A 27,987-nucleotide genomic window follows, 5' to 3' on the forward strand; every position below is an offset into this window, starting at 1 on the left:
AATCTGCCCAAGAGAAAGCCTCAAGCATGCGCCGTCTGTCTAGCCAGCTTATGTGCACCGCTGCCGCGGCCCGCTTCGCGTCCGCCGGCGGCGCGAAGAAGTACGACCTGTTCGGCTACGAGGTGGACACGAACACGGCGCTGTGGATCGACAAGGTGAAGAAGTGCCGCTACTACGACGAGGCCGGCGAGGTGCTGGTGAACATGAACGTGAAGAACTGCCCGCCGGATCTGGAGACGTACAACGCGACGCTGCAGAAGATCTACGAAGCGCCGAGCAAGCAGGACAAGCCAGTGGAGAACGAGAGCAAGTTCTGCGCGATGATGGACCTGATGGAGGAGATGCAGCACCGCAACAAGGTGAAGCCGAACGAGGAGTCGTGGACGTGGGTGTTGAAGGAGTGCGTGCAGAGCGGGCAGTTCCGCCTCGGCTACTGCGTTGCGAAGCTGATGGAGGCTGAGTTCAAGCGGGTGCCGGCGGAGCTTGTGCAGCAGAACGAGGCAAACGCTTCGAAGGCGAAGGCGGACGGCAAGGAGCACCCGAGCACGCTGGCGCAGCAGCAGAGCCTGTTCGACATCAAGATCCAGTAAAATGTAGTGACTTCGGACTGATCACGGTGAATTGATAAGCAGCAGATGAAGGACAGTTGGCGCCATGTGGGTACATGAGTGCGCTGATGTTTGGGTTTGTGTGGGTGTGGGTGTGTTTGCGTATATGTGCGTATCGTCTTCATCCTTCTGTCCTCTTCTCTCTACGTCGCGCACACATGTCCACCCGCTGCCCTCTCCATACTGCCTAGCTGTGGAGCCCTTTATGCGGTGAACCTTGTAGACGATGACAGCCCCCATTTCCTTCCCCGCGTTGCGTGTTCATATATATCCATCTCCTCCTAACCTCCTCTCGCCGCGCCGTTTTTGAGTTGTGTGTGATATGGGAGACGAGGCAATGGAGAGGCGGAAGCGACGGGGTGCTGGGGGAGGAAAGCGCGCGCACACACGCGTGTGAACACTACAAGTCGCTCGTCTCTCCGTCTGCGTGGATGAAGCGCGTGCAGGAAGTGCACGTGACCTTTGTTTTGTGTGTAGGAAGGCACGCGCCACCTCGCATCGATGACGACGGCGCCGGGCGCACCGAAGCGAAAGGGAAAGGGAGGCCATGGCAGCGGAGGGATAGCAAGTGAGGAGAGCAATGAATGGAGCGGGTGGGGGACGCTAGTGTCTCTGTCTGAAAGTTCGTGTAGAAAGCGTAACGGGGGCGGGTAGCAGGGCCAACGGCTTCGGGAGGTGCGTCTCTGCTACTCCCTCACCACTTACGCCCCCCCCACTCCCTACGCACACACTCTCGCTCACCCCATCGCTCTTGCACACGCACACACACCACGCTGCCATTCTCTCCTTTTCTTTTGTTAGTCCCCTATTGTTTTGTTCTGTAGGCATAATGAAGGGAGTGTTAGTTACGCCAACACGAAGCGACAGGGTCGGCAGCCACGTCCATGGAGTCGAAGCGGCGCGCACTCGACAGGAAAGAGAAAGGCGGAGGGGAGCGCAGGCGTAGGAAGGGCGAAAGTCGGCGTCCATACCTTCGGTCCTTCCCACCCCGCGCCGTTCTCCCGCCCATCCCCATCCCCTCCGCTCTGCTCTGTATGTCGATGATGATGATGATCAACGCGAAACGGAGAAACAGAGAAGATGGGGTGGCGTCAAGGCGCCTTTACGAGTCTCCCCGTCGTCTCACCCTCGACCGCTGCGCTGAGCGACGCAGTGCCGAGAAGGAAGAGTAGGAGGAGGGGACGAGTTCAAGGCACTTTACGGCCCCTTGGGGGTGCTCTCTCTGTCTTTCATGCTCTTCCTCTCTCGATGTGTGTGCGTGGTGTGTGTGCCGGAGCACCATCGCGCGTCTACACTTCTCTCTCCCTCTCTTGTCCCTCCCTCTACCCCTCTTTCATTCGGCGCACACTGCGCGCCGTTCCTACACGCAGTCCCGCACAAAGACTTTCCAACAACACCCTCGCCCCCAACAAAGCCGGCCCTTCGACAGACCCACTCGTCAGGCCACAACCCCCATATAAAGCCGCAGTAATCTGCCCAAGAGAAAGCCTCAAGCATGCGCCGTCTGTCTAGCCAGCTTATGTGCACCGCTGCCGCGGCCCGCTTCGCGTCCGCCGGCGGCGCGAAGAAGTACGACCTGTTCGGCTACGAGGTGGACACGAACACGGCGCTGTGGATCGACAAGGTGAAGAAGTGCCGCTACTACGACGAGGCCGGCGAGGTGCTGGTGAACATGAACGTGAAGAACTGCCCGCCGGATCTGGAGACGTACAACGCGACGCTGCAGAAGATCTACGAAGCGCCGAGCAAGCAGGACAAGCCAGTGGAGAACGAGAGCAAGTTCTGCGCGATGATGGACCTGATGGAGGAGATGCAGCACCGCAACAAGGTGAAGCCGAACGAGGAGTCGTGGACGTGGGTGTTGAAGGAGTGCGTGCAGAGCGGGCAGTTCCGCCTCGGCTACTGCGTTGCGAAGCTGATGGAGGCTGAGTTCAAGCGGGTGCCGACGGAGCTTGTGCAGCAGAACGAGGCAAACGCTTCGAAGGCGAAGGCGGACGGCAAGGAGCACCCGAGCACGCTGGCGCAGCAGCAGAGCCTGTTCGACATCAAGATCCAGTAAGACGCTGCATATGTCGCGTGCCACTTGCACTTTCTTCCACGCCCCCTCCCACTCCCACTTTTATGGCAGTTCGTGGACGGCTCGGTACGGAGGATGCATCGCATCCGCGCCTGGGCGAAGGGAATCTTGATCGTATCGTTAAGGAATGTGTGAGAGGAGACGCAAGGGCGGCGTGTGCTTGTGAGCCATGAGGCGGAAGGCAGGCATGTGTGGGTGTGTGCGCTGTGGTGTAACACTGCGCATGCCGTTGACGACAACGCTAAGTATGGAGGAGAAAGGTGAGGGTAGTGCGAGGAAAGCAGAGGAGGTGCACACGAGTGTGTGTTTGCGTGCGTCTGGACGGGAGCATCTGCCCTCTCCGTAGGTGGCAGGAAGCGCGAATTCGCGGATCAGGGCGGAGAAGGGGGGAACGGTGTGTGGAAAAAGTGTCGCGAGCGGCTTTCCTCTCTGCCGTGCTAAGAGTTCCACGGCCGCACCTTCCACCTCCCTACCACCACCAACACGATCTCTTTTCCAGCCATCATCGCGAAGACATCGATGCGCTTCTCTCCGATGCGTGTTTGGCGAGACGTACTCCGCCCCCCATTCCCTTCCTCTGCCTTGCTCTTCACCGCGTGCCTCGCTCACGTTGTGGGCCCTTCTCTCTGCCCTTCCCTGGCTCGCTCCCTCGCTGACACCGCATGGTGGCAAGAGAAGTGGAGACGGGGTGCGATGGCCGGTCGCAGGAAGCGGTAGTCTTGTATCGTCCCCCCCCGCCCCCTCCCTCCCTGCTGCCGCTTCTCCTCTACACGTCCTCGTGTGGCAGCGCGACCGGGGGATACGTCACGTAATGTAGGAAAGGCGTGCACGCACACACACACACACACACACACTCATCACGTACGCGCGCCAAATCGCGTTCTCTGCAGTTCTCCGACAGTCTCTCCATCTCTCGCTCGCTCTCTCTTCGGTGTGCATGCGAGCGCAGGTATGCATGCGTCGTCGCAGCGACATTCCGCGTGCTCACGCTCAGAGAATGAGGAGGGCGGCAGAGGATGCCGATGCAGTGATGATGATGCGTGCATGCATGTCGGCCACCACGTGGGCTCTCTCGAGCCGATAATCGATTCTTTTCTCTTATCCCTTTTCCATTCTGTCGCCGCGTAACGTGCGATGTGATGTGTGTGCTTAGCAGTAGGAACGTAGCGAACGAAATCGGAAAGACGAAGGCAACCATACCCGATCGTCCTCCTTCCCGGTACTGCTCAGAGGAGGTAGTGGCAGTACATACACACAAGCCCGCGCATGCTCATATCGTGAGCCGCATTGCACGAAGATGACCCCTTTGAACGTGTGCGTGTGACGTGTGTGGGTGTGTCAGCGCATAATGCCATCGAGCCCGTGCGAGTAGTTTGCACGCAGGCCATGTCACTGATTGCTGTCAACGTCACCTCTGTCCCTACTTACACCCAACATGCTACAACACGCACTCCTAACACCCTCATGGTGCCTTTCCTTCTCTGACTCTCTTCTTGATGGTGCTGCGTGTCTGAGGATGCGTGTGCTGTGCATCGAACGTACTCAGCGGCTGCACGTATTTGATCGGACTGTGACGCTGCGCCTTCTCCGCAGACCTCCCCCCCTCCACACACGCAGAGACAGACAGCTGCAGACGTTTGCTCGGGTACGTCGGCCGCACTCCTCAAGCCTGGGCCAAGGGTGCTGCCCAACTCCATCGGCGCCTCGCATCTCCCTTTGTGAGGCGACGCCTTACCCAACACCTTTTCTCTGTCCGCATCATCCTCCCAGTCCGCTGCCGCCCATTGCCGAGAGGAGTAAGCGCGAGATTTGAGAGAAAAGCCAAGCAACAGCGCCGAGGCAAGATGCCGCCGCGAGCAGCTACGCGCACGGTGCGCCTCCGCCAGTCGCCGCGGGCTGTGGCACACACGGAGCGCTTGAAGCTGCTCACGTACCCCATGGCACTCGCCCAGCGAGGTGCTACAGTGCCGCTCATCCACAGCCCTACCATGAATGCTGGCCACGTGAGCGGCCCGGCAACGCGGCTTCTTGCTGACACACTGAGCTGCTTCAACAGGGGCGGTGGTGGCGGCGGGGCTCGACGACCCCCCGCGGCGAGAGCGTACAACGAGTGTGTGGAAGGCTCGTCCGGTGTAGCCGCATCCAGCGAAGAGGATGGCGACGCTACCGGCGCGCAGACGCTCCCGGCCCCGCGGCGATGGGTGCGCGATGCCGACGAACTTTGCGTTGCCTCCATCCGCCGCAGCAACAACATCAATCGCATCAACTCCTACATAGCCACGTACAAGCTTGGCGACCCGCAGTGGCGTCCGCTACTGCTACCGGAGGTGCACGTGCTGCCCAAGGCGCGCACTGCTAGCACCGACACACCGAAGACTGCAGGCGCACAGGAGCAGCAGGCGACGGGCCACTCCTGTCGTCTCTCTTCCTCGGCAGCATCGAGTACCGTGGACGGATACGACGTCTTCATCGACTACAACAAGCTGACGACGCTGGAGCTCATGTCGAGGCATGCCAACTACGCACTGCGCCACCTCGTCCAGAAGGGTCATGCCATGTATCTTGTGACCTTCGCCCAGCACTCGGTGGTGCAGATGCGCGGCTTGGTGGAGGCGTCCTACATAAGCTGTGCGTACGGCATTCGTGGGGAGCGGCTGCGCACGCACATCATCCACACGGGCCCCGTTGACGTGCGCGAGGTGCTGGAGATAGACCCCGTGACGCTGCGCGTGTCCTTCGACTTACAGAAGCAGCACGTGCGCCGCGGTGTGGTGGCCGTGTCCACTGTGGAGGGCTACGGAACCTGGTTTCAGCGCAAGCCGATGCTCTGGCAGCGCACGCGCCGCATCGGCGCTCTGCAGAGTCAGATGGGCTCCTACGACTACCAGCTGTGCGACAGCGCCGAGGTGGGGCGGCTGCGCCCGTACGAAGTCTCGCTGCTCGCACCGCACGTGCGTCTGATCGGCGTCCAGGGCGGGGCCGACGCTGTAGCCCTCATCGCCTCCTCACAAGTTGCTCAGAACGAGCGGCTTTACATGGGGCAGTTCGAGGCACCGGTGCTCACAGCCGTGGACGCCGTGCATCAGCTCATCCATCGCACCGCATTGCACCATCAACTGCTGCGGCCTGCACTGACGGAGGAAGCCAGTGGCGACGCTGCGGTGCCGGCGACGGCGGCGTTGGAGGACCCGCAGCTACAGGAGCTGCGCCGCCTCGCCGGGATGGAGCGCTTCCTCCCGGTCAGTTGGGTGACCCGCACCCCACCGCCGTACGTGCCACTCGAGTCGGACCTTCCTTTCCGCATTCAGCTCTCCCGCCCCGCTGTGATTCGCACCGATGCGCGCAGCACGCAGACCGGCGGCACGGCGGACAGCAACGCGGCCATTGTCTTTCCCACTGGCGGCTCCGTCGGCTCGCCGTTTGTGAGGGGGGTGCCGCTGAGCCTCTTCGAGTACAACATCCACCAGGGCGTCGACCACTACATCTTCGACGACGCCCCCAGCGCGCGGCCGCTCAAGTGGTGGAACCAAAAGTCAAACATGCCGTACAGCGGCTACGTGTACGGCATGCGGAGCGGTCTGCTGGACCGCGTCGAGCCGGCAGAGAAAATACCGAACCCACTTGCGCCGCCAGCCGTGGCAGCGGCGTCGGCGACACCTGCGAAGTCAGGGCGCCGGCGCAAGAGGCGCGCTGCACGTGCACGGCGGCATACCTTTTCTGCGGGCAGTACGGCGGGGGCGGCGAGTGAGGTCTCGCTCTCTGCGATAGAAGAGGTGGCAGACGTGGTGGAGCGGGCAGCGCCGAGCTCTTCCCCCTCTTCTTCACCGCATGTAGGCGACGCTGAGGACGATAGGCCGCTGAACCTGGCGGCGGAGGAACTAGCCGCCGGCGAGGAAGAGCTTACCGGGTATGAGGATGACAGTCGACGAGAGGCGGCCTTGGCTTGGGCTGAAGATGGCATGGACATTTCCGTGGAAGATCGGCCACCGCTGCACACTCTTGTGGCACCTACGACGGCTGCCCGGCGACGTCTGCGGCGTTATGCGAAGGCGTCGCCATTGCCGTCAAGCGCTGGTGCTGCGTCCTCTTCATCGGGAGCATTGGAGACCCGAGCGAATATGCTGCTGCAGCGGCAGATGCGGCTGCGGCTAATGCGACGGCGACGAAACGCGCAAGGAGCGTCGCCGCTGCCGCCCAAGGACGGCGCGCGCCCTCCTGACGCTACCTCTGACGAGAAGGCTCTGTAGGCCACGTGTGTGCGTGTTGTCATAGCATATCTTCGGCACTCTTGCTTTTCTCCGCGTCTTTCCTTTAACGCTCGCATGTTGTGGGAGAAGGCGCGTCTGGCCGCCTATCTGTGTGTGTGTAAGCACCTAAAGCCGTGTATGGCGCGAACCCCCTTGAACTGACGACCCTCCCCTCCCTCACCTTTGCCCAAGTTGCGTGTGTGCATGGGTTGGTATCCGAATATGCACATCACTCGATGCTTGATGTGCCGCAGAGAGGCTCGGCGCAGTACACGATAGGCGGTATGAGCGGGAGCAGAAGCGAGTAGGAGGGGGAGGGGGGCCAGGATGCCTGCGCACGACGAAGTGCTCCGCCACTCTTCCCCAATCCGCCCGCGCGCACACAGGTCTTCTTTTCTCTTTGTAAAGAACGTCCACTTCTCCTCCGCCCTCATCTACGCCCCGCTCCGTTTGTGCCGATGGCGCGCACGCACGCACTGCTTTATCTTCTACGCCGGCCCCCTTTTTTTTCCTGGCTTGCGCCTAAAGCACACGCACACACGCTAGCCGAATCCCCATCCCCATCATGTCATACTGCAAGATCGAGGCCCCGTACCCGACGGCAGAGGCCGGCGAGAAGCGGATCATCTTTGCCCTTGACCCCAAGGGCGATGAGGCGGAGCAGGAGCAGTACATGCTGCAGCTTATCCCTGGCCGTGTGTTGGAAATGTCGCGCAACGACGCCGCGAATCATCAGACGCTCGGGGGCAGCATTGAGCAGCACACAGTAGAGGGTTGGGGTGCCAAGTTCTTCCACGTGAAACTGGCGAAGCAGGCCGCCTCCACGCTCATGCACGTCCACGATGAGGACCACAGCGAGAAGGTTCGCAAGTTCGTCGCCATGCCCAACCCACCCTTGTTCCCGTACAGAAGCCGCTGCCCGGTCGTGGTGTATCTACCCAACGATGCGGAGCTGCGCTACGGCATCTGGTGCGGAGGTCAGCAGATGCAGGCGGTCACGGAGTAAGACATCTGCTTTCTAGCTCGCTCGCTCGTTGTGTTTATCACCTTAGCGATCGTCCGCTGGGCTTCATTGTTCACGACCTCATCCTCTTCCCTTCTCCCCTCCTGACTTGTCGCTCTGTCGGCATCTCTGTGCTTGTGTGCCACTAGACAGGGCACCTCTCGCCTCTTCTCATTCTCCACACCCCCTCACCCCCTACCAGCTCATCAGCCACCTCACCCTGCGCCGCGCAATTCTTTGCGCTCTTCCCCTGACTCTGCACCTCATAAGGATTATTTTTTTTTGACGCCTGCGCGCTTGCTTCCTCGCCCTTTTTCTTCTGCAGCTCTGTAATATCGTGCGTCTCTGTCTGTGTCTGTGTGTGCGTGGGTGTGTGTGTGTGTGTGTGCGTGCGTCCGTGTCTTTCCTCCGCGGTCGCGTTCACGGCCAAAGTGTGGTTCCTCTCTTCGTCTTCTGCTCTTCTCATCGCTTCCACGTAGAGCTGCGTGGGCTGTGCCGCAGTGTGTGTGTGTGTGTGCTGGGCCCCGGTGTGCTCCCTCCCCTCTTCATCTCCTCACTGACCTGTTTTTTTTTTTTTTGACTTATCAACTCTTCTTCATCGTTTCTCCCTCCCTCTCTCTATCTGTGGTGGGCTTGGTGCAGACACACAGGCGCACACACGCAGACAGAGAGAGGGAGAGCAGACACACGCACACACACACACGCGCGTAAGCATATATATATATATATATATGAATGCATATGAGCACAGAGAGAGAGCCTCCCTCTCGTCGGTTGATGGCTCATCCTTTTCTTCCCTTTAAAGAGCGTGCGCAGGCCTGAAGAATGCCACCCCGCCCCTCCCCTTCTCAGCCCCCCGCACTACATGCACAAGGAACGACAAGAAAGAGGAAAAGCGAGGGAGAAGTGATGATGAAGCAACTGAAAAAGAACGGAAGAACAACGGGGATGCGCGCGCGCTCCCCCCCCCCCGCCCGCCACGAGGGACCCGCGCAGCCACGGCAGAGTCAAACACATAAGCATCTACGCCATAGCATCGCTTTTGTCTCCTTGGGTTATCGATGCATTAACCTCGACTAGCCTGCCCCACCCTGCATTCAGCAACATGCCTATGCGTGTCGTGCCGTGATGTGTGCACAAAAGAGGGGAGGAGGCCCATGGCTTTGATGCAGGGAGGGAGGTAAAGCAAGCGATCACGATACACGATCGGTGGCACGTGCGCACTGCCGCTGCCCAGGTGGTGCGAGGAGACCCACATTCATGCACGTCAGCATTCACAGGGGGTCTCTTTGTGGAGTTTCTCTTTCGACTCGACTCTGTAGTCAGGGTAGCAGCCACCTTGGCTTGGCACACGCGTGCGCGCATCTTCTTCGCCTTTGCGCTTCCTCCCATCCGCGCTGGGAGGCATGACAGAGGTGCTCATGTCAGCCATGCCTGTAAATAGATGCTCATCTATGTATGTCTATGCACACAGCACACGCACCTGTGCCTAGTTTGCCGCTCGTAAGCGATCACCTCCAGCCCTATGCCTTCGCTTTTCTTCGTCTAACTTCCCTCACCCTTTTCAAGCCTCTTCGTGTCATGCGCAACACGCGCACACGCATACACACGATTTCTGGGCAAGTCGAGGCAGAGGTAGTAGTCGGGAAGGCGGCGACAGCACCGCAGTGCGCCTCACGCTGTCTATCTCCCGCAGGCTCGTTCTTTTTTTTTCTGTGCGTCCGCAGCCGCCGCTCTGCTACGAGGAAGAGATAGGCGAGGTGAGGCATGTAATCCTCATCGCTCCACCCCTCCGTCTTTCCATACGTGGGTCTCATGAGCACGCGCCGCGGCACGACGGCAGCTGCTCATGCCCCTGTCCAACCCTCGCTGCGCGCCCTCGATGAACATGTGCAGATGCTGCGGGCAGAGGCGCGGACGGGGCTGGGCTCGCGAGATGTACGTAGAGCACTTATCAAGGAGGAGCTGCGACCGCCCCGCGTTGTTTGTGGCGGCGGTGGAGCACGTGGCCCAAAGGCGCCGTCGCTTACCACCGGCTCTGCAGCCTCCGGATCCGTGACTGCATCAGCAGGAGCGGACGGCGGCATCGCTGACATACCGTCCGCGTGGTTAGAAGGCGACTTCCACCTCAAGTCAGCTGTCGCTGATGGGGGCGGAGCGGCCGCCGCGTTCCGGCCCGCCTGCGTGCGCTTCGCAGGAGAAGCAACCGCCACCATGTCTACCGGCGCGGCACCTTTGCCACCAGACTCTAGCAACGCACTCCGCACGTACCAAGCGCTGTGCGCCGCCGCCGATGAAGTGGACTACGACGTGTCGTACGAGGAGGCACTGCGGCAGGTAGAGGATCGCGATAGTCAGACGGGGCTGGCGACCACATGGCGAACGCGGCGTCGCCCATCGGCACCGCTGTCTTTCAGTTCGATGGCGGTGACGGCCTCAGCGTTGAGTTGGGATGCACGAGGGGAGCGTTCGACGTGCGCGGGCGGCGTAGAAGCAGCTGGCAATCTCCGTTCGGCTGCGTCTCACGAGCTGTACACGAAGCCGCCGTCGCGGCCGTCTGCGGCTGGCCGCGGTACCGCTGGCCGCCTTTCTGCTGCACTTTCTGCCTCTCGGCCCGCCTTGCAGGCGTCCGTCATATCGGCCGCGACTTCATCGGCGATCACAACAACGAGAAGAATGAAAGCGCAGGTGTCGCGCTCGTGTGGTGGTGGCGGCGGCGGCGGCGCGTTCTCCTCCTTATCCACGGAGGGCACGGCGGTCGCGCGCAGCTCCGCGGCAACGTACGCGATGGCGCTCCGCCAACGTGTGCAGGAGCAGCGCGAATACGCGAGCCGCGTTGGAGGTGGCCCGCCGCGGTCGAGTTCGACCCCAGCAGTATGGCGTGGCAGAGAGGACAATGAGGGCAGTGGTGGAGCTGCTGCGCTCGAGTGGCGGACGCGCATGACGGCAGCTGTGACTGTGGCAGTCTGTCCATCATGTGCCGCGTGGTTTGAGCGAGCGCTGCAACAGCCACAGCGGCCTCTGCCATCGGAGGAGGCTCGACAACAGACAGCGGGGGAATCGGATTACGCTCCAAGGTGCTGCTGTCCTCGCTGTGGCCATGATGTCGACACTGCAGCCGGCGCAGACACTCCGGCGGCCGCTGCGGCGGGGGCAGGACCGCGGTGGGTCTGGGCTCCGTCTGCCGCAACAGGCCTCTCTGAAGCAATCAAGCGAGACTTCGATGGAACTCCTGCAAGAGTCATTGACTCCGCTGTGGCCCGTTGCCCGCAGCAGCCATCCTCCCCAGCCTCGGCAGCGAGGCATCGTATCACCAACGGCGCAGGTAGTGAGACGTGCGGCACCGACAGTGTTGGCTTCGCAGAGAGTGGCAACGGAGGTGAGGAGGAGTCCTTCGCTGCGTTGGTGGCGCGCATCCGGGCCTCGAAGCGGAGAGCGCAGGAAGACGCGGAGGGGGGCAATGCGACGGCCACCAGCGTCCCAGAGGCACGCGCGCGTCAGGCTCCGTTGAGCAGCGCTTCCATAGCGCCTCTACACCCATCTACGGAGTTAGCGCCAGCTACAGCGCCTAAGGGTGTCGGTATCTCCCGTGTATGCATCGAGACTGGCATGTCAGGCGAAACCATGTCCTTTCCTCCAGCAGCACCACTCTCTGGGCCTCCTTCCTTGAGCGAGCTGACCTTGCCCGCCCGCGTGAACCCGTTCGCCCAGAGACTTCGTGTCGCCCTCAACCGCCTCTACTTTTACGACCTTTGGGCGAGTGCGATAGGCGAGCAGACGTGAGTGGCCGAGAGGTGGGGGCTCTGCACGGGCAGCCATTGTGCTCGCTGGTGATGCGTCAATGTATGAGAACGAGGGAGAGAAAGGAAGTGGTGCGGTCGACCTCATGCACACGGAACCGCCGCTGCGCTTTTTTGTTTCTTCTGCCGCCGCTGCCACCGCCTCCCTGCCCTTCCCCTCCCCTCCACGCCGCCTCCCCAACGCTTTTCAGATGTGCCACTCCTGTCGACGCCATCGCGCAGCCTGTCTTATCTCTTTCTCCGTCGCAGAGATGGGCGCGACGACAGCTGCTCACGTCTTTCGACACGATGTCACATACGTCGCCTTCACCCTCTCCTTCCGTGCGCGGTTTGGGGCCTCTTCCTGCTCTCCTCCACGTCTCCCCGCTGTTGTCCCCATCTCCCTATGCCTCCGTGTCGGAGCCCGTGGTCGAGTCACCCGGGTCAACGCGGCGGCAGGGGCCAGACGGACGCGGAGGCGTTGGTAAGAGGAAGGTGGACGGTGGGTTCGAGCACACGCTCACGAGTGTGCGTTACGCACAGAACAAGCGCACGTGAGCGTAAAGATCACGCACTTCGGCGTACAGTAGGGCAGCAGCCGTAGAAGAGGATGCCCATTGCGAGGATAATGGCGTATGCTCGTCTGATCATTGCCCACTTGCAAGCTGGTACGCGTGTACGCCTTCACGAAGGGGACGAGGGGCGGAGTAGATGGGCGGTGCGCCGTGCAACAACACACTCCTCTCTAGCGCTCCATATCCCATCAATGCCACCTCGCACGAGTTTCGCTTCATGCAGGACACAGGTTGAGGGGCATGGGTGTCGGACTGCAGAGGTCCATCCCCCCTCCCTCCCTCACCCGCTCTTCCCTCGGCCCCTCCTCTATGACATCTCTCGCGCGCACACACACACAGACCGGCATACTTGGTTCGCTGATCTTCGGCTTCTTCTTTATTTGGCATCCCCCCTGCCCGTAATCATCCTGCCCTTTACTCCTGCTTTGGATCCCTCCTGCCCTGCCCCTCCTGGCACGGCACTCGAGCACGCGCACACACGCCATCACAAACGTGCAAGCCGCGGCCGGATGATCGTGATGGTGACATTGATGTATCACGGAAGCCGCAACTAGTCCTTCCACGACGCCGCCGTCCTACTCCGCTGTCTCGCCAGACGCGCTTCCTTTTCCTCGCCTCGGCCTCTTACCATCTGCCCTTCTCCGTCAGGGAGAGAGAGGGGGTGGGTGCACGTTAAGGCGACCTAAGTGCGCTTGCGCATGTCGTGTTATGGCTGCCGTTGTGGATACTCTACACATCTCTCTCTCTCTGTCTGTGTCGCGCACTCTCTGTCTCCTCGTATTGTACACCCCAGCGTATGCATGTGTCTGTAAAGGCCAGCACATATACACGGATACACCCACAAAAAAGCACGCGCCTTTACAAGGAGCATGGCCGCATCCGCGCACAGCCCCTCCCTTGTAGACCTGCATCTTTTACTCACACCCTTCTTCTCGTTCCTCGTCTCCTCCCTCTCCTTTTGCAGAATGGTCGGCGGCACCTTCGAGTATGTCTTTCAGCAGGTGCTGTGGCTGATCGGCACAACCGCGCAGCTGATCGCAGCGATGGGCATCGGCATCAAATGGATGTTCATGACAGCACGCTGCGTCACCTTCGCCGCGATGGACTTGGTGTACTTCATGCCGAACGTCTTCTGGTACCTGCTCTCGCCAAACATCATCCGCCGTGTGTCGTACCGCTCCTCCCGGACAACGAAGCTGCGCAACTTGGAGGCACTGCTGTCGAAGCAGGTGAAGCAGGAATCACTGACCACCGCGGTGCGCACCGGCGCCTTCCCTTGGAATCCCGTGAACAACAACTACGATGCGTCCCTATCGGCCAGCGGCCTCGGTGGTGTGCGCCCTGGCGTCTCCCCGTCGCCGCTCCGGCCCAGGGGCCCGGAAGAGGTGGACCGGGAGACGGTGGAGCGCTGGGCGTCCTCGATCAACCCCGCTGACGGCACCTTTGTCAACGGACTTCCGGTGCATATCGGTGACGAGGCTCATTCTGGCGCCGCGTCTCGGCACAACGCGGCCCTGACCTTCAACAACTCCTTTGACGACACGCTCGAAGCCCTGCAGCGGATGTACCGGCATCGCAGCCAGCAGCAGCAGCAGGCGAGAATTGTCTCCATGGCATCACTTGTGGAGCCGTCGCAGACGCAGGTGCCGGTGTCAGTGCCACCGGCGGTCTCGAACGAAAGCTTCACGGACTCCGACGCCGAGGACGATGTGGAGGACCGGATGAACCTGCACAACCGCGCCACTCTGGACATCTACCTCCCCGTCCCGCTCGATTCTCTCTTCCGCTTTATGCATCAAGAACGCAAGTCTGACGAGACGGCGCACGTGCAAGCTGGCGGCAAGCACCAATGCAGCCACAAACCCGGCAGCGCCGCGCCGGAACATCAGCAGCATCAGTCGCACAAGCGCCGCGGTAAGCTGACGCGCAAGAGGTTTCCGATCTTGATCTCCGTCACTGGCGGTGCGTGGATTGTTGGCTTCTACTTGTGGAACTTCTTGGTGGCACGCCTCTTCGCCGCGCGCGGTTACGTTGTCTTCTGCCCCGACTACCGCAACTTCCCGCAGACGACGATGGAGGGCATGACGCTGGACGTCTCGGACGCCATCGCGTGGGTGCTGAACAACGCGGAGCGCTACAACGGCGACCTGAACAATGTGACGCTGATTGGGCAGTCCGCCGGTGCGCACCTGACGATGATGTCGCTGCTGTCGCAGGCGCAGCTCTCCGCGTACCGGCACAACGCCGAGAAGGGCATCCACGAAGGCGTTCCACCGCCGTCGGACGTCGCCTACAACGTCCCCCGCTACAACCCGCGTGAGTCGATCCACCGCTACGTCGGCCTCAGCGGCATCTTCAACGTCGCCGGCCTCGTGAAACACTTCAACAGGCGCGGCCTCTACCGTGACGTGCTGTACCAGATCGCCGGCGGAAAGCCACATATGGCGCGCTACACGCTAAACGCGTACTTCGACGACCGCCGCGGCGGCGACACGGGCGAGGTGCTGCCGGACAACATTTTTGACTTTTTCCCACAGCGCATGTTCTTTGTGCACGGCGACGCGGACAAGAGCGCGCCCGTCACGGAGAGCGCGAACATCGTGTACGTCATGCGCAACGCGCAGCGAGACGCGATCGTAAAGGTCATACAGGAGAACCCAGAAGCGGCCAAGACGCTGCCGAAGCCGGTGACCATCGAGTACATCCTCGTCCCCGGCGCCACGCACACAGACTCCATTATCGAGGAGCCGCTCTGCGGCAACAGCCACATCGTCGAGTTCTTGTGCTATTACGACATCGACGACGACGAGCGCCGACACGCGCAGTTGAGCGGGCGAACATTGGCGGGGGCGATCAGCAAAGACGGCGGTGCTGTCGTGACAGACGCGATGCACTCCAGAACGTCGAGCTTGGCCGTGAGCAGTGCGGCCGGCGGCGCCGCTGACGGTTCTGCCTCCGGGCCGAAGCTCACGGATCTGGACGCCATCTCACAGGGTCTGAGCCCCGTGCTGGGCGGTATCTCGCCGGATGCGCGCTACACGTTCCCCGTGCTCCCCGCCACGCGGCCGGACGGTATCTTGATCTCTCCGTGCCCACCCTCGTCGCGCAGTAAGCTGATGCGGCTTGCCAGCTACATCTGTCCTTTTTGAGAATACGCGCTCCAGATGATTCGGGTGTGTGCGTGCGTGCACCCGTCAAGCAGCCGTCCAGCTCTACGCCTCTGTGTCGATCTCTCCGCCGGCTCCCCCCCCTTTCTACTTTTGGTGCTCATGAGCATCATCTCGAGTAGGACGTGCGAGGCGCCTGATCGCCTCTTTGCCTGACGTCCTTTGTGTGTGTGTGTTTATTGTTGGCGGGTGGGGACGTGGGCAGGGGCCGAGGATGGAAGCTGTGCGCCTGCGTGCGCGTCACGAGTGCGCCGTGGAGCAGGCGAGGTAGTTGGTGCCGTAGCGCTGCCCCCTTTCATTTATACATATATATCTATACATATGCATATGCATGGATATCTGTATATCTATTTATAGCCATATGCGTATATACATATATATCTATATACATATATGCGTATATACATATATATCTATATACATATATGCGTATATACATATATATCTATATACATATATGCGTATATACATATATATCTATATACATATATGCGTATATACATATATATCTATATACATATATGCGTATATACATATATATCTATATACATATATGCGTATATACATATATATCTATATACATATATGCGTATATACATATATATCTATATACATATATGCGTATATACATATATATCTATATACATATATGCGTATATACATATATATCTATATACATATATGCGTATATACATATATATCTATATACATATATGCATACGTCAAGCTTGATCTTTGAGCGGCGCTTCGCACAGTTTTTAGACCGCCACCGCCGCTCATTCCTCCCGAATCGGCGTTTTCCCTTTTGCTCGCTTCCTCATCGCTCGCCCATGGCACGGCGATGCTCATCCGCCGCGCACGCAGGAATGAATGGGATGCGTGTGTATGGGCGTGTGGGGGAGGGAGGGAGGGAGGGAGGGAGAGATGCATGTGCGCATCTGCATGTACCCTGCGGGTACATGGGGTCGGTGTTTACGTGCTTGTGCTCAATCTAAGGCTCCCCCTCTTTGTGCGCGTGGGAGAGGGGATGACTTGAGCGGCACGCGTTCCTTCGCTGGTGTAGTTGTACTGCACACTCCCTTCTCTCTCCGAGTCTGTTTGAGGGCCGCCTCGGTGCCGCAGTAACTCTGATTGCACATGTGTCTGCGTTTTTGCACTAACTCACGCATCGATTATGAGCGGTGCTTGCCCCGATCCGCCAATTTGCCCTCCCTACCCTCTTGAGCGAGACGACAGCCAACGAAACTGCGAAGCGAACCAGCCGCGCGATGGCAGTGGGCAGCCTCCTCCATCCCCTTCTCCTCTTGCGCTCTTCCTGTGCCAGCGTGCATCTTCCACATTTCCTGAGGCATGGTTTCGACGGCGTCGCTCCTCTGCCGCTACGCTGCGCATCGCAATCGCCTCCGCAGACGGTAACTGGTGCGCAGTGCACGTGCTTGCATTTTTGCTCCCTTGCGCCCTCCGCTCCTCTCTCCATTGTGCCCCCTCCTGCTCATCCCCGTTGCACCTTCTCCTTCGTACGAACGGCGCCCGCCGCTTCCGGCACGCACCCGCGTTGATTCGAAAGAAATCGCCGAACCGGAAAGTCATCTCCATATCTGTTTCCCCCTCATATTGGGTATCTCTTCTTCTCGCTTTGCCCAGCTTCTCCCTCTCCCTTTCCCCACCCAGGCACCCCACGCCCCGTCATCACGAGCCCCTCTCCATCATTCGACGCGACATCATCTTTATTAGCCGCACGTCACTCGTTGGTGATTGCTGGTGCTACCCCCTCTTCTCACCCGCCAAAGCCGTCCATCGCTGGTTTTGCTTCGTTCTCTCTCTGTCATCTCTGCCTTTCTTCCTTCCACATCCCTGAAAGTGATCACCGTTGCTGTTGCTGCTGTGTGCGCGTGCGTGCTGCCACCTTCAGCCCTTCCCACTCTCCCTCATCGCTCGCTCAAGCGCTCACGTGCGCCGTGGAAGAAAGACGCACGTAACAAAGCATACACCGTGCTGTGTGCAGCCCGATCCTCCCCTGCTCGCCCCCCTCCCTCTCCTTCTGCTGCCCCAGTCAGTCGCCCTTCCTCACCAGCGTCCTCCGGTGCGCTCTGGAGCCACTTCCTCTCTCCCTCTGTGTGTGTGTGTGTGTGTGTGTGTGTGTGTGTGTCAGCACGCGCGGTGCAGGAGAGGCGCCCCTCCTTCCTCTCCCCCCAATCTCCGTTGGGGGGTCTCTTCTCATTTCCGAACACACAAATCCTTTTTGTGTGGCTTTGCGTCCTTTGCCGTCTTTTTATTTTTTCCACGGGTCTATCCGACACGCAGGTCCGCACCCTCTCGGCCACGCTCCCGCGCTCGCGCACTCTCGATCTCTGTGCGTGTATCCCCCAGAAGCACACACACATAGACGCATCCACGCGCGCAGCTACCTACACGAAGATACAAACCCGCGCTTCAACGTCAGACGCATCTCCGACACGCGCGCATACCTTTTCCCGCTTTTGGGGGGCCTGTGTGCGTTCGCGTTCTCGACGTCTGCAGCGCAGGAGTCACAGGAGCGGCCTGTAGACAGGAAGTGACGCAAGGACGAAGGGGGTGGTGGTGGTGGCAGGGAACAAGTTGCTCCGGAGCAACCTGATCAGCGCCCCCGCCCCCCCCCCCACCCTCCTCTCCTTGCCTGTCTGTCTTCCTGCCTTCCTCCGATCTTTGCCTATCTTGATCTCCGAGGTGCGCCTATACGCTGACCCCCCTCCCCACCTGACCCGTTCTCCTCTCGCCGCTCGGGCGAGTGTCGCTTCGCTTGTTGTCTTCCGCTCTGGCGGCGCGTTTTGTGGTGCCCTTGGGTCGTTGCGCTGCTCTCTTCGCTCTCTCTCCCTCCTCTCGGCGCGCCGACACGCGTGTGGAGGTCGAAGGAAGTGTGCGGCGCAGAGGCCACTGCTGTGTGTGTGTGTGCTGCCGACAGCTGCACTTCGCTTCTCTCTTGCTCTCCCTTCTGACGCCTTCTCGACTTGCCTTTTCGCCTCCCGTCGCTTTCCTAGCTGATCCCCTTTACGCACGTCGGTCTGTCGGCGACTGGATGTATTTCTCGCTGCTCTGCTTGCCGTTCTCCTCCTCTTTTCCATCGCCACACAGACTCCCTCTATCTACCGAACGTCCGCGTTTCTGTGAGCGTTGTGTGCGCGTGTGCGCATGTTGTTGAGGTCCGGCGCTTGACAAAACGGGGCGGCTTGCACTACTCACCTCTCTCGCCAGACACAGTCTGCGGAGAGGCAGCGTCTCCCTCTGTCTTGCTCGTTGGCCAGCCAGCAAGACCATCGCACAGGGCCAAGCGCACAGCGAGGCGGCATCGCCTTCCTAAGCTGGTACTTCCCGTGCTGCCGTGCAGTGTTCAAAGTAGTGGTGAGAGGGGAGGGGCGGTAACACACACACCAAAGGCAGAAACGCCACCGTCTCCGCCCTAAAGGTGGCGCCACCCCACCCCTTGTCGTTGTTGTGTTTTGCGTTGAGAGCAGTGGCGGCAAGGGAGGGGGGCTCTGCTGTGCCACCGTGGTCCTCTTCAGACGCACGCAGATACGCGCTTGTCCGCGAGTGCAACAATAGCGGGCGTCGCTCACGCAGCGGGGGGCTTGTTTTTCTGTCGCTCTCGTTGTCCCGGCCCACCACTCTCTCCCGCCCCGCCCTTCGCGCCTCTCGGTCTGTCTTGTCTTTGTGTGTGCGTCCTCGTGCAGAGTCGCTGGAAGAGAAACGAAGTGAACGAGGGAGACGCGGGAAAAGGCAAGCACGCTACGGCGGACATGCTTGTGCACGCACACACGCACACATCTGTCGTTCCTCTCGTTTTCCTCGTCTATCTTTTTTCTTCTTCGCTCGCTGTCTGGAGCGGCAGCCGCAGCGACTCAGATCCCTTGTGTTTTGTGCGTGCGTAGAGACCGGTGCTGCCTCCACGTGTGCCGTGTGCGGGGTTTGACCGTCTCGCCACGCTCTCGAACTGCTTCTCGTCTTTTTTCCTTTTCCCTCTGGGCCGCTTCCGCCCTCCGCCCTCCCCGACCTGCCAACTTGCGTTGCAGATGTTGCCCTACGCTATTCGGCAGATTGTATGGATGCTCACCAGTGCCCTGCAGCTGATCTACGCGCTCAGCACAGGGGTGGTGTGGGTGATGCAGATGCTGCGGTTTTTCGTCTACGGCGCCTGCGTTGGGGTGTGCTTTATCCCACACTGGTGGTGGTACCTGACTTCGCCCAACATCATTCGCCGCGTGTCGTACCGCTCCTCCGAGAAGACGAAGCGGCGCAATATCTTGCGCGTGCTGGAGGCAGAGGGGGTCGACCTGCGTGAGGTGCTGTGCAAGGACTCCATCGCGCAAGCAACGCAGCCATCACAGCAGATGCAGCTACCACCATCCCCAGCCACTGCAGCGGCGGCGGCGCGTCGTCGACGTCGTCTAGCGACTGTGGCTGGCGCCGGGCAGCAGGATGGAGCAGCAAGAGACTGCAGTGACAGCCTGCCCCACACGGTCGACGGCGAAGTCGATGATCGTTCTCTCTCCCAGCTGCATAACCCCTCCCCCTTCTCCACTCTGCGATGCTGGGAAGCCTCTGGCAGCGGGTATGACCAACGCACGCCGCTTGGCCTCAGCAGCGAGCCTTTAGGCCGTGACTCCGACAGCTACGATGAGGCCAGCTTCGTTTCCTCGTCTTCGCAGCGCCGCCGCCGCCGCCCAACACCATCTCGCTCGGCGCTGACTAGACCATGTCACGGCGGCACCGAAGCCTCCACGAGCGGCCCGCCCGGCGCCACGGCGCTTGAGCGACTGATGGGCGCCGTCACGTGCAACCTAAACCCGGCTGACGGCTCCGCCATGCGTAGCTTGCCGCTGCGACGGCGCCAGCAGTCCCAACCTCAGCGGCCCATCATCGAAGACGCCGCTGCGCACCGCTCGCGCGAGCCGGAAGAAGGCATCGAGCGGCGGCAGGATGCTCACAACGGCCCTTCCGTGACTGCCACGGCACGCGCCAAGGCACACAGCAGCTCGTCATCAAGCGGTGGAACAGAAACCCAGCCTCGCAAGCCTCGGCGTGATGCCACAGGCGACGAGGCTGCCGTCTGCCGCGCAGCACCGGAGGACAGCACGGAAGAGCAGATGAACGGCTGCAGACTTCGCGGCAGCCCGCAGCGCGTGCAGGGGTACGAAGGCCGCCCTGTGCACTACAAGACGCTGCCCAAGGTGAACCCCTCGAGCGATCCGATGCTGCGAGATGTGCTTGCCGCCTTTCACGAGGCGGAGGCGTCGGACGTGACGGTGGGGCTCTCACAAGCTGGCCACCCGTCAGGGCCGCATTCGCGACGCCAGCCCGGCGGCGCGGCGGCGAGGCGGCCGCGTCGGCGAAGTGGAGCGCCGCCGCCACAGCGCCGGGGGAAAGCTGCTCACGAGCCGCGTGCGCAACCGCAACACAAGCCGCGCGCCCGCACGTTCTCCGAAGAAAACCTCTTTGCCGAACTTGACGAGGAGGACGAGGAGGATCGCATGAACCTGCACAACCGCGCTACCGTCGACATTGTCCTGCCGGCGCCGCTGGACGCCATCATGAAGACGCTCGAGTACACCCAGCAGAGCAAGCGGCTGCGCCGCAAGCGCTTTCCTATTGTAATCGACGTCTCGGGGGTGGCATGGATCATCGGCAGCCACCTCTGGAGCACCATGATAGCGCGGGTGCTGGCACAGCGCGGTTACGTTGTCTTCTGCCCCGACTACCGCAACTTCCCGCAGACGACGATGGAGGGCATGACGCTGGACGTCTCGGACGCCATCGCGTGGGTGCTGAACAACGCGGAGCGCTACAACGGCGACCTGAACAATGTGACGCTGATTGGGCAGTCCGCCGGTGCGCACCTGACGATGATGTCGCTGCTGTCGCAGGCGCAGCTCTCCGCGTACCGGCACAACGCCGAGAAGGGCATCCACGAAGGCGTTCCACCGCCGTCGGACGTCGCCTACAACGTCCCCCGCTACAACCCGCGTGAGTCGATCCACCGCTACGTCGGCCTCAGCGGCATGTACAATATCGAGGGTCTCGTGGACCACTTCCAGGCCGCGGGTCTCACCACCCCGGTGCTGTACCAGATCGCCGGCGGCCGGGACCAGCTAGCGCGCTACACGCTGAACGCGTACTTCGACGACCGCCGCGGCGGCGACACGGGCGAGGTGCTGCCGGACAACATTTTTGACTTTTTCCCACAGCGCATGTTCTTTGTGCACGGCGACGCGGACAAGAGCGCGCCCGTCACGGAGAGCGCGTCCCTTGTCGGAATGATGCGGGCGGCGCAGGAGCGCTACACGCTGAGGCGCAGTGCACGCAACGAGGAGGCGCGGCGTCACGCACAACGCAGTCGTCGTTTGTTGCCGGGTGCCTTGGCTGCCGCCGCCGGTGAAGTGAAGAGCAGCAGTGCGGCCACAGCGGCCGGTGTCTTCCCAAGTCCATTGACGGGATTGCCGTCGCGGCGTGCGACGGTGGTGGACTTCGATACGGTGGACTCAGCAGCAGCCGCGACGGCTGCCGAGCAGGCGGTTGGCGCGGCCGTGAGGTTGGCCGACAATCAAGAGATCATCTTCGTCCACAGTAAGGACCTTGTCGATACCGGTGCAGCACCGAACGCGGCTCAGCAGCAGCAGTACTCCTACGGGACAGGAGCGCCTCGTGCTTCGATTCTGTCGCCGACGAAGATCAGCCCCATCATTCCACCCTCACGCGAGGACCGTCCTCAGCCGCCGGTGGAGCTTGGCTTTCTCGTCATCCCTGGCGGTCGACACTCGGACGCCTTCGTGGATGAATGCATCGCCGCGGGTCGCAGCTGCTGCGTTGACTTTTTGTGCGACTACGAGTCGACGATCGACTTCCAAGGCAACGCCTTAGAGCCGGGCTCGCACGGGCCCAACGCCGAGGGCGCCAGTGGGAACTCCCTCGGCGACTCGGTGTGGACCTCATCCTTGCCGGAGGCGGACAAGGCGCCACTCTCATGGGCGCATGCGCCAGAGATGAGTGTGATGCCTGACGCGGTGCTGCCGCTTGCCGTGCCCTACGAAGATCGCTCGCTGCCACTGCGACTGTGCACAATGATCTGTCCATTCTAAAGCGTGCATAATCCCCTCCCCCTCCCTGCCTTCCCGCGTCAGGTGCTGCTGAGAGTTGACTCTCCACGGTGTCTCGACCAACCAATGTGCATGCATACGATGGGTTGGTCTCGTGCATGTGCATGTGTGCCTGCCGGCATCAAAGGAGAGCCGACGCCGCACACGCGTGGAAGACGGCGCGCCGGTGTCTCTCGGCGCGTGAGGGACGATGTCATCAAACCGCTAAAAAGATCCGCTTCATGGGTAGCTCAGCTTTAACGGAAACAGTGCAGCGCGCGTGTTGTTCCGTGCATGCGTGCGCGTGCGTACGCCATTTTGTGTTTCCATGAGTGCGAGACAGACAGAAGAACTGCCCCGAAGACGACAGGGAGAGGCGCTTCGCGGACGATCACGGCGGCGTCGCACATAACCCAGCAGGAGCAACGCAAGTGGCACCCGTACTGATGAACACAAAGGTCCGTCGTCAGCCTCTGCAGCAGCGCCGGCGCCATGATGGTGGTCTCGCGGGGCTGGGAGGAGCTCGTGGCACCGTCACGCCGTGATTCGGCTGGTGGGGTTCCTATTCCAGCCACGCACCCATACACACGTGCGCACATCATCCTCCATGCACGAGGATGCACGGCTGAAGCGCCCGCTAAAGCTTTACTTCTGCGTCTTTTCTCTCCCTCGTCCTCCGGTCTCACTGCGCATGGCCGTGCTGCCGTCAGCTTGGCCGGCTCCTGGCCTCCCGTCAGCGATGTAAGGAATCCCTCCTGAGCCACGTACGGACCCACACCGAGATATACGCATACACACGCGTGCGGGGAGAACCTCAGGAGCGTGCCCTGGTGACTGTAACGAAAAGAGGCGCATGCCCCCGGCACCCAAACAACACAACACAGCACCACCTCTGTTTAAGTCTCCGTCATCGATCGCATATCTTCTTCTCGAATCTCACCCATCCTCCCCCTCTCTCCGGAAACCTATCAGAGCTGCTGCATCGTTTGTCTTTGTTGCCACCACCTAATTCATCAGCCTCTCACTCATTGTTGTGGAGCGCCCCGTATGTCCAGCGAGGTCGAGGAGCTGCTAGCGCGACACCAGCGCAGGTTTGCCGTGTACGAGGAGTTTCTTCGCACCGACAACAAGACGCTGCCGCCGCCGCCGAGGTCGCCGAGCCCACAGCAACGAGAGCAGCAGCGGCAACACCAGACAGCCCCAAGCGAAGCTGTGCTTTCCACGCACAGTGTCAGTGGGCGTGATGCTCATTACGTCAGTGGCACGAGCGCTGGCGACCACAACGAGGAGCGCGTAGGGAGATCGCGCGATAGAGGCGGACATTCAAGCCCAGGCGCACGCGCGCCAAAGACGGCGACGACGTCCACGACGTCGGTAGCTGATGTGGCTCGAGCCATCGCAGCGCACGGAAGCCCGGTGGAGCCCACCCGCTCGTATGCGAGCATTGAAGCCGGTACGCCGCCGTCGTTGCAGCGGCGCTCCACCTCGCGGTCGCCGTGCGACGCGCATACCACTGCGGCGGCGACGTCGGTAGCTCGTCACCGCACTTCCGCTGGCGAGCTCGATGACATCGACTACCTTATCGGTGAGCGGCTGCGCTCGGCGGGGCGGTACAGGCTAGCGTTGACGCCGGACGCCGCATACATCAAGTCGCAGGCGTGGGCACTGCGACGCGATCAGGTAAAAGAAGCGTTGCGCCGCGAGCAGGAAGATGCGAAGCTCAGGGAATGCACCTTTCGGCCACAGCTGGGACCCGCGGCGATGGAGGGCACCCGTGATGCGGAAGCCGCATCGAACGGTAGTGGCGGCCACTGCCCCGACGTCGGGGCAGTGAAGGTTTCCGTGACCGAGGACCCTGGCGTCTCGCAGCACCTTGCACGGCTGGAGAAGGCGCGCCGGCACCGCCGGGAGACAGAGACGCGCCTTAACGGCAGCAACGCACATCACTGGACAAGTCGGTCCACAGTGCCACACGAGTTTCAACTAGGGCTCCGAGTTGCCGAGTCGATTCCATCACTGCGCAAGCCCTACATGCCGATTACCAGCCTTGGCGGTGACCTCAGTACTGCCACCTCGCTGCAGAGACATGAGCGAGAAGAGATCGTGAAGCGCGCTTCAGCTGCGCAGAGGCGACGTTCCTTCTCGTCAGCGCCTCCCTCACATGTCAGGGACCGTCGCGGCAGCCGCCCGCGATCGCCGTTGCCCACCACGACGGATGCGGCGAGGCGCTCGGTGAACGGCGAGCAGAAGAAGCCGCGACGGCAAAAGGGGCTACCGCGGACGAGGCAGCGATTCTTTTCATCGACGACGTTAATACCGGATGCGGCACACGGCGAGGCATATGCCCCGGAGCCCCAGCGCTCGTGCCTCGAAGTGGGCGCACGAGACATGGTGTGCTATCTAACGGACCAGCTGACTCACAAGGATGCGATCATTCAAGAGCAAGTAGAAAACCTGGAACGGCTGCACCGCGAGCTGGATGCGGCGATGGAGACGCTACACCAGATAGCATCTCTTGGAGCTTCACGCTGAGGTCACCAGCGCACGCACCCACACGCGGGCATGTGTGTACGCGTACGCAGGACCGCACTGTGTGGGTCCCGTCTTTTTCCCGTTCTCCTTGCCGCTGGAGGTGTCGTCTTGTGCCGCCTCACTGTTTCTGTGCTTAGATTTGTTTTTTGTTGTCGCTGTAGGTGACCCGCTGTACTGTCCCCGTGCGTGGGCACCCTTCGTATGATGTGGAGCGCACCCCCTCCTCTTCTCTCAATTGTTTCTTCCTTTCCTTTTGCGGCTTCAGCGCTCCGCGACGATGACTCTTGCAGCCTCAGCAGCGTGCGTGCGTATGCATACGCGGGTGCATGTGCTTGTGTGTGTATCGATTCCCGTCATTCCTCCCTCGGCCTCTTACCATGCCCCACTCCTACTTGCTATCGCGCAGCCCCCCCCCCCTCCCCAAGCCCCTTCCACACTCACACACACGCACGTACGCTGTTGAGGGTGGCGTACCTGCTAAGGGATGGTGCTGCTGATGCTGTTCTTCCGCCCTGACGCCTTTTAACCCACCCACACACACACACACCTCTCTCTAACCCGTGAGAAGCGGTACAGAAGACGTGGCGCGCCGGGGTGAAACGTTATCCGCCGTGCGGCAACGCGCCATGACACATGGGGGCTCCCCTCGACGTTCTCTCAGGCGGCGGGGGCTCATCGGTGCTCCTGCCGGCAGCGCGCGCGGGTGTTCGACGCCGGCGCCAAAACAGCCGCTGCGCACCGTCTCTGTTCGTCACACTTCTAGCTCTTGCGCTCCTGAGCGCTGTCCGTGTTAGCGCCTTCAGCGACCCATTCGAACAGGTGCCAAACGCCTTTCAAACCACCGGCACCGCCGTGCGCGCCGTCTACGAGGCGGCGCAGCTCACCCGTTCCAACCCTGCGTGGGGCAGCCAGCGCCCGCTTCGCAGCGATTCCTACGTTCTCTGTGTCGCTAACGGCGGCGGGGGCAGTGGTGGTGCGGCGAACAGCAGCTCGACTGCAGTCGACCTCATCGCGCGGGCGTGGTGCACCGAGAGTGGAAAGGGCATTCTTGTCAAGCAGTCCGTTTTTTGGAGTATGCTGGCCTCGCCTGGCCTCCAGCTCAGCGACTCGTCGATGGTAAGCAGTCGCGCACTCTCGTGGGACTGTCTTACTTACTCATGCGACATGGAGAACACGATCGTGGCGCACGCGACTGTGAACGCGTCCAGCAGCTCGACAGACGTGACCTACACGTCGCCGCTTCCAGCCGTTGGCGGCCTCGGCGTTTCCACGCCGTGTTGCGGCTCCACGAACAGCACGTTCGTGCTCTACATGACGCGAGGCCTACTGGTTCAGTCCGCTACCTTGCCCGTGACAGCCTTGAACAACGAGGCCGCAGCGCTCTACAGCGCCTTTATAGACGCAGAAAGCGCGCGCGATCCGCTCGGCGAGCGCAGCAACAAGAACAGCAGCGGCGGCGGCGGCGGTAGCGGGGCAGACCGCGCGGAGGCTGTAACCGCCAAGGACTTAGTCGCCGGGCCGTCCAGGTCGAAGGAGATGGACTTCTGCCTGGTGCGGCAGCTCGCGCCTTCTTTCTACGCCCGAAGTGCTCGCTCAGACCGCGGTGACGGTGGCGCCGTCTTTGCTGTGAACGCGTCCATCTGCGGCGCCGATATCAGTGATCGCATCAACGAGCAGGACGCCACGCTTGTCATGCGCGGCTACACGGCAGTGCTGACGGCGGCAGAGGGGGTAGAGGCACTTTCCTTTCCAAAGGAGCTTATCGTGGGCATCGCATCGTGGATCGCCTCCACCCGGCACAACGCCTCCTGCAACGACGACGCCAAGCAGAGCCTGCTGCGCACGAAGGGGTGCTGCAAGTGGGGCTGGAACGCGAGCCAGGCCACCGCTTACCGCACCGGCGAGTACCTTGAGTGCCTTTTCGACACCTCGATGCTCGCGCACCTGCCGCCGCTTGTGCTGTCCTTGCGCAACGAGTCCATCGTGAGCACGGCCGAAACGAACAGTACATGCAGCATCGCGCTGCAGCTCAACTCGTGCGTGAGCCCAGACGGCAACGCGCTTCGCTTCTACTCCACCGGGTCGCTCGTCGATGAGCTGAATCGTCACAGGCACTCCTTGAAGAACTTTCACGAGCCGGCGATCGTGGTAGGGGTGCAGCAGCTGCGCGGCGCCACCGTCGCCGTGACACGGAGTGCAAGGGTCGCTAAGTGGTTCATCGGTACCTCCAATGCAGGGTACAACCTCGCGCTGCTGTACCTGGCAGTGCCGCGCGGGACGGCAGTTGCAGCGGACGTGAGCGCGGCTGGCGCCCTGTGCGTCGCCAAGACCGTGTGCAGCACGAAGCAAACGTTTTACGCATCGCTAAACCGGTGCGCCTATGTGCCTTGCACGCGTGTGCTCTTCTACTCCTTTCACGCCGACACGTTCACCTGCACCCCGCGCACTGCCTGCGTCAGCATCGTCGCCGCTCTATGCTTTTCACTGCTGGTTGCCGAGAGCGTCGTCCTGCACCTCCGTCGCAGGACGGAGCTGGCCAAAGAGGAGCACATGCGGCTGTTGCTGCAGGTGCAGCGGCGCAACATAGAGGCGCAATGATGGTGCTGAGCATGTGCGTGCGCCGTTGCTTGCTCGCTTTATTTTTCCGGCTGTCCCTCGTCTGTGCGTGTGCGTGAAATCCATCGCACCTCTTTCTAACGATCACGTCTCTCTCGTTGTCTGGCTGCTCCTCTTGGGGCTCTTTCCTATCTGTGTTGGTGAGCGTGGTGAGGACGCAAGCACAGACGGACAGACACGCTTCCAGAGAGAGGATCGAACGCTCAGCCCCGCTCCTTCTATCCCTTGCTGCCTTCGCTACATATATGTGCGTGTGTGTATGTGTATGTATTAGGCC

The 27,987-nt window shown here is 61.2% G+C and overlaps 9 protein-coding genes across 9 annotated transcripts; all 9 read left to right on the forward strand.

Annotated features, from left to right (window-relative positions):
- Positions 1–26: 26 nt before the first annotated feature.
- On the forward strand, positions 27–590 carry LINJ_15_0320 (putative ribonucleoprotein p18, mitochondrial precursor; the record flags this gene model as incomplete). The annotated part of the gene is made up of 1 exon (XM_001464333.1): positions 27–590. One exon carries the CDS (start codon positions 27–29, stop codon positions 588–590), a length of 564 nt encoding a protein of 187 aa, XP_001464370.1.
- A 1,513-nt stretch (positions 591–2,103) lies between these two features.
- On the forward strand, positions 2,104–2,667 carry LINJ_15_0330 (putative ribonucleoprotein p18, mitochondrial precursor; the record flags this gene model as incomplete). The annotated part of the gene is made up of 1 exon (XM_001464334.1): positions 2,104–2,667. The coding sequence occupies one exon, from the start codon at positions 2,104–2,106 to the stop codon at positions 2,665–2,667; it is 564 nt and encodes a 187-aa protein (XP_001464371.1).
- A 1,862-nt stretch (positions 2,668–4,529) lies between these two features.
- On the forward strand, positions 4,530–6,932 carry LINJ_15_0340 (conserved hypothetical protein; the record flags this gene model as incomplete). The annotated part of the gene is made up of 1 exon (XM_001464335.1): positions 4,530–6,932. The coding sequence occupies one exon, from the start codon at positions 4,530–4,532 to the stop codon at positions 6,930–6,932; it is 2,403 nt and encodes an 800-aa protein (XP_001464372.1).
- Positions 6,933–7,497: 565 nt separating this feature from the next.
- On the forward strand, positions 7,498–7,938 carry LiISP1 (putative ecotin; the record flags this gene model as incomplete). The annotated part of the gene is made up of 1 exon (XM_001464336.1): positions 7,498–7,938. One exon carries the CDS (start codon positions 7,498–7,500, stop codon positions 7,936–7,938), a length of 441 nt encoding a protein of 146 aa, XP_001464373.1.
- A 1,812-nt stretch (positions 7,939–9,750) lies between these two features.
- On the forward strand, positions 9,751–11,718 carry LINJ_15_0360 (putative ecotin; the record flags this gene model as incomplete). Its single annotated transcript, XM_001464337.1, has 1 exon — positions 9,751–11,718. The coding sequence occupies one exon, from the start codon at positions 9,751–9,753 to the stop codon at positions 11,716–11,718; it is 1,968 nt and encodes a 655-aa protein (XP_001464374.1).
- Positions 11,719–13,158: 1,440 nt separating this feature from the next.
- LiISP3 (putative ecotin) lies at positions 13,159–15,438 on the forward strand (the record flags this gene model as incomplete). The annotated part of the gene is made up of 1 exon (XM_001464338.1): positions 13,159–15,438. One exon carries the CDS (start codon positions 13,159–13,161, stop codon positions 15,436–15,438), a length of 2,280 nt encoding a protein of 759 aa, XP_001464375.1.
- Positions 15,439–19,502: 4,064 nt separating this feature from the next.
- LINJ_15_0380 (conserved hypothetical protein) lies at positions 19,503–22,565 on the forward strand (the record flags this gene model as incomplete). Its single annotated transcript, XM_001464339.1, has 1 exon — positions 19,503–22,565. The coding sequence occupies one exon, from the start codon at positions 19,503–19,505 to the stop codon at positions 22,563–22,565; it is 3,063 nt and encodes a 1,020-aa protein (XP_001464376.1).
- Positions 22,566–23,609: 1,044 nt separating this feature from the next.
- LINJ_15_0390 (conserved hypothetical protein) lies at positions 23,610–25,094 on the forward strand (the record flags this gene model as incomplete). Its single annotated transcript, XM_001464340.1, has 1 exon — positions 23,610–25,094. One exon carries the CDS (start codon positions 23,610–23,612, stop codon positions 25,092–25,094), a length of 1,485 nt encoding a protein of 494 aa, XP_001464377.1.
- Positions 25,095–25,727: 633 nt separating this feature from the next.
- LINJ_15_0400 (conserved hypothetical protein) lies at positions 25,728–27,692 on the forward strand (the record flags this gene model as incomplete). The annotated part of the gene is made up of 1 exon (XM_001464341.1): positions 25,728–27,692. The coding sequence occupies one exon, from the start codon at positions 25,728–25,730 to the stop codon at positions 27,690–27,692; it is 1,965 nt and encodes a 654-aa protein (XP_001464378.1).
- Positions 27,693–27,987: the final 295 nt, after the last annotated feature.

The sequence above is a fragment of the Leishmania infantum genome, chromosome 15 (genome assembly GCF_000002875.2).
Source record: "Leishmania infantum JPCM5 genome chromosome 15".
NCBI classification, from domain to species: Eukaryota; Euglenozoa; class Kinetoplastea; order Trypanosomatida; family Trypanosomatidae; genus Leishmania; species Leishmania infantum.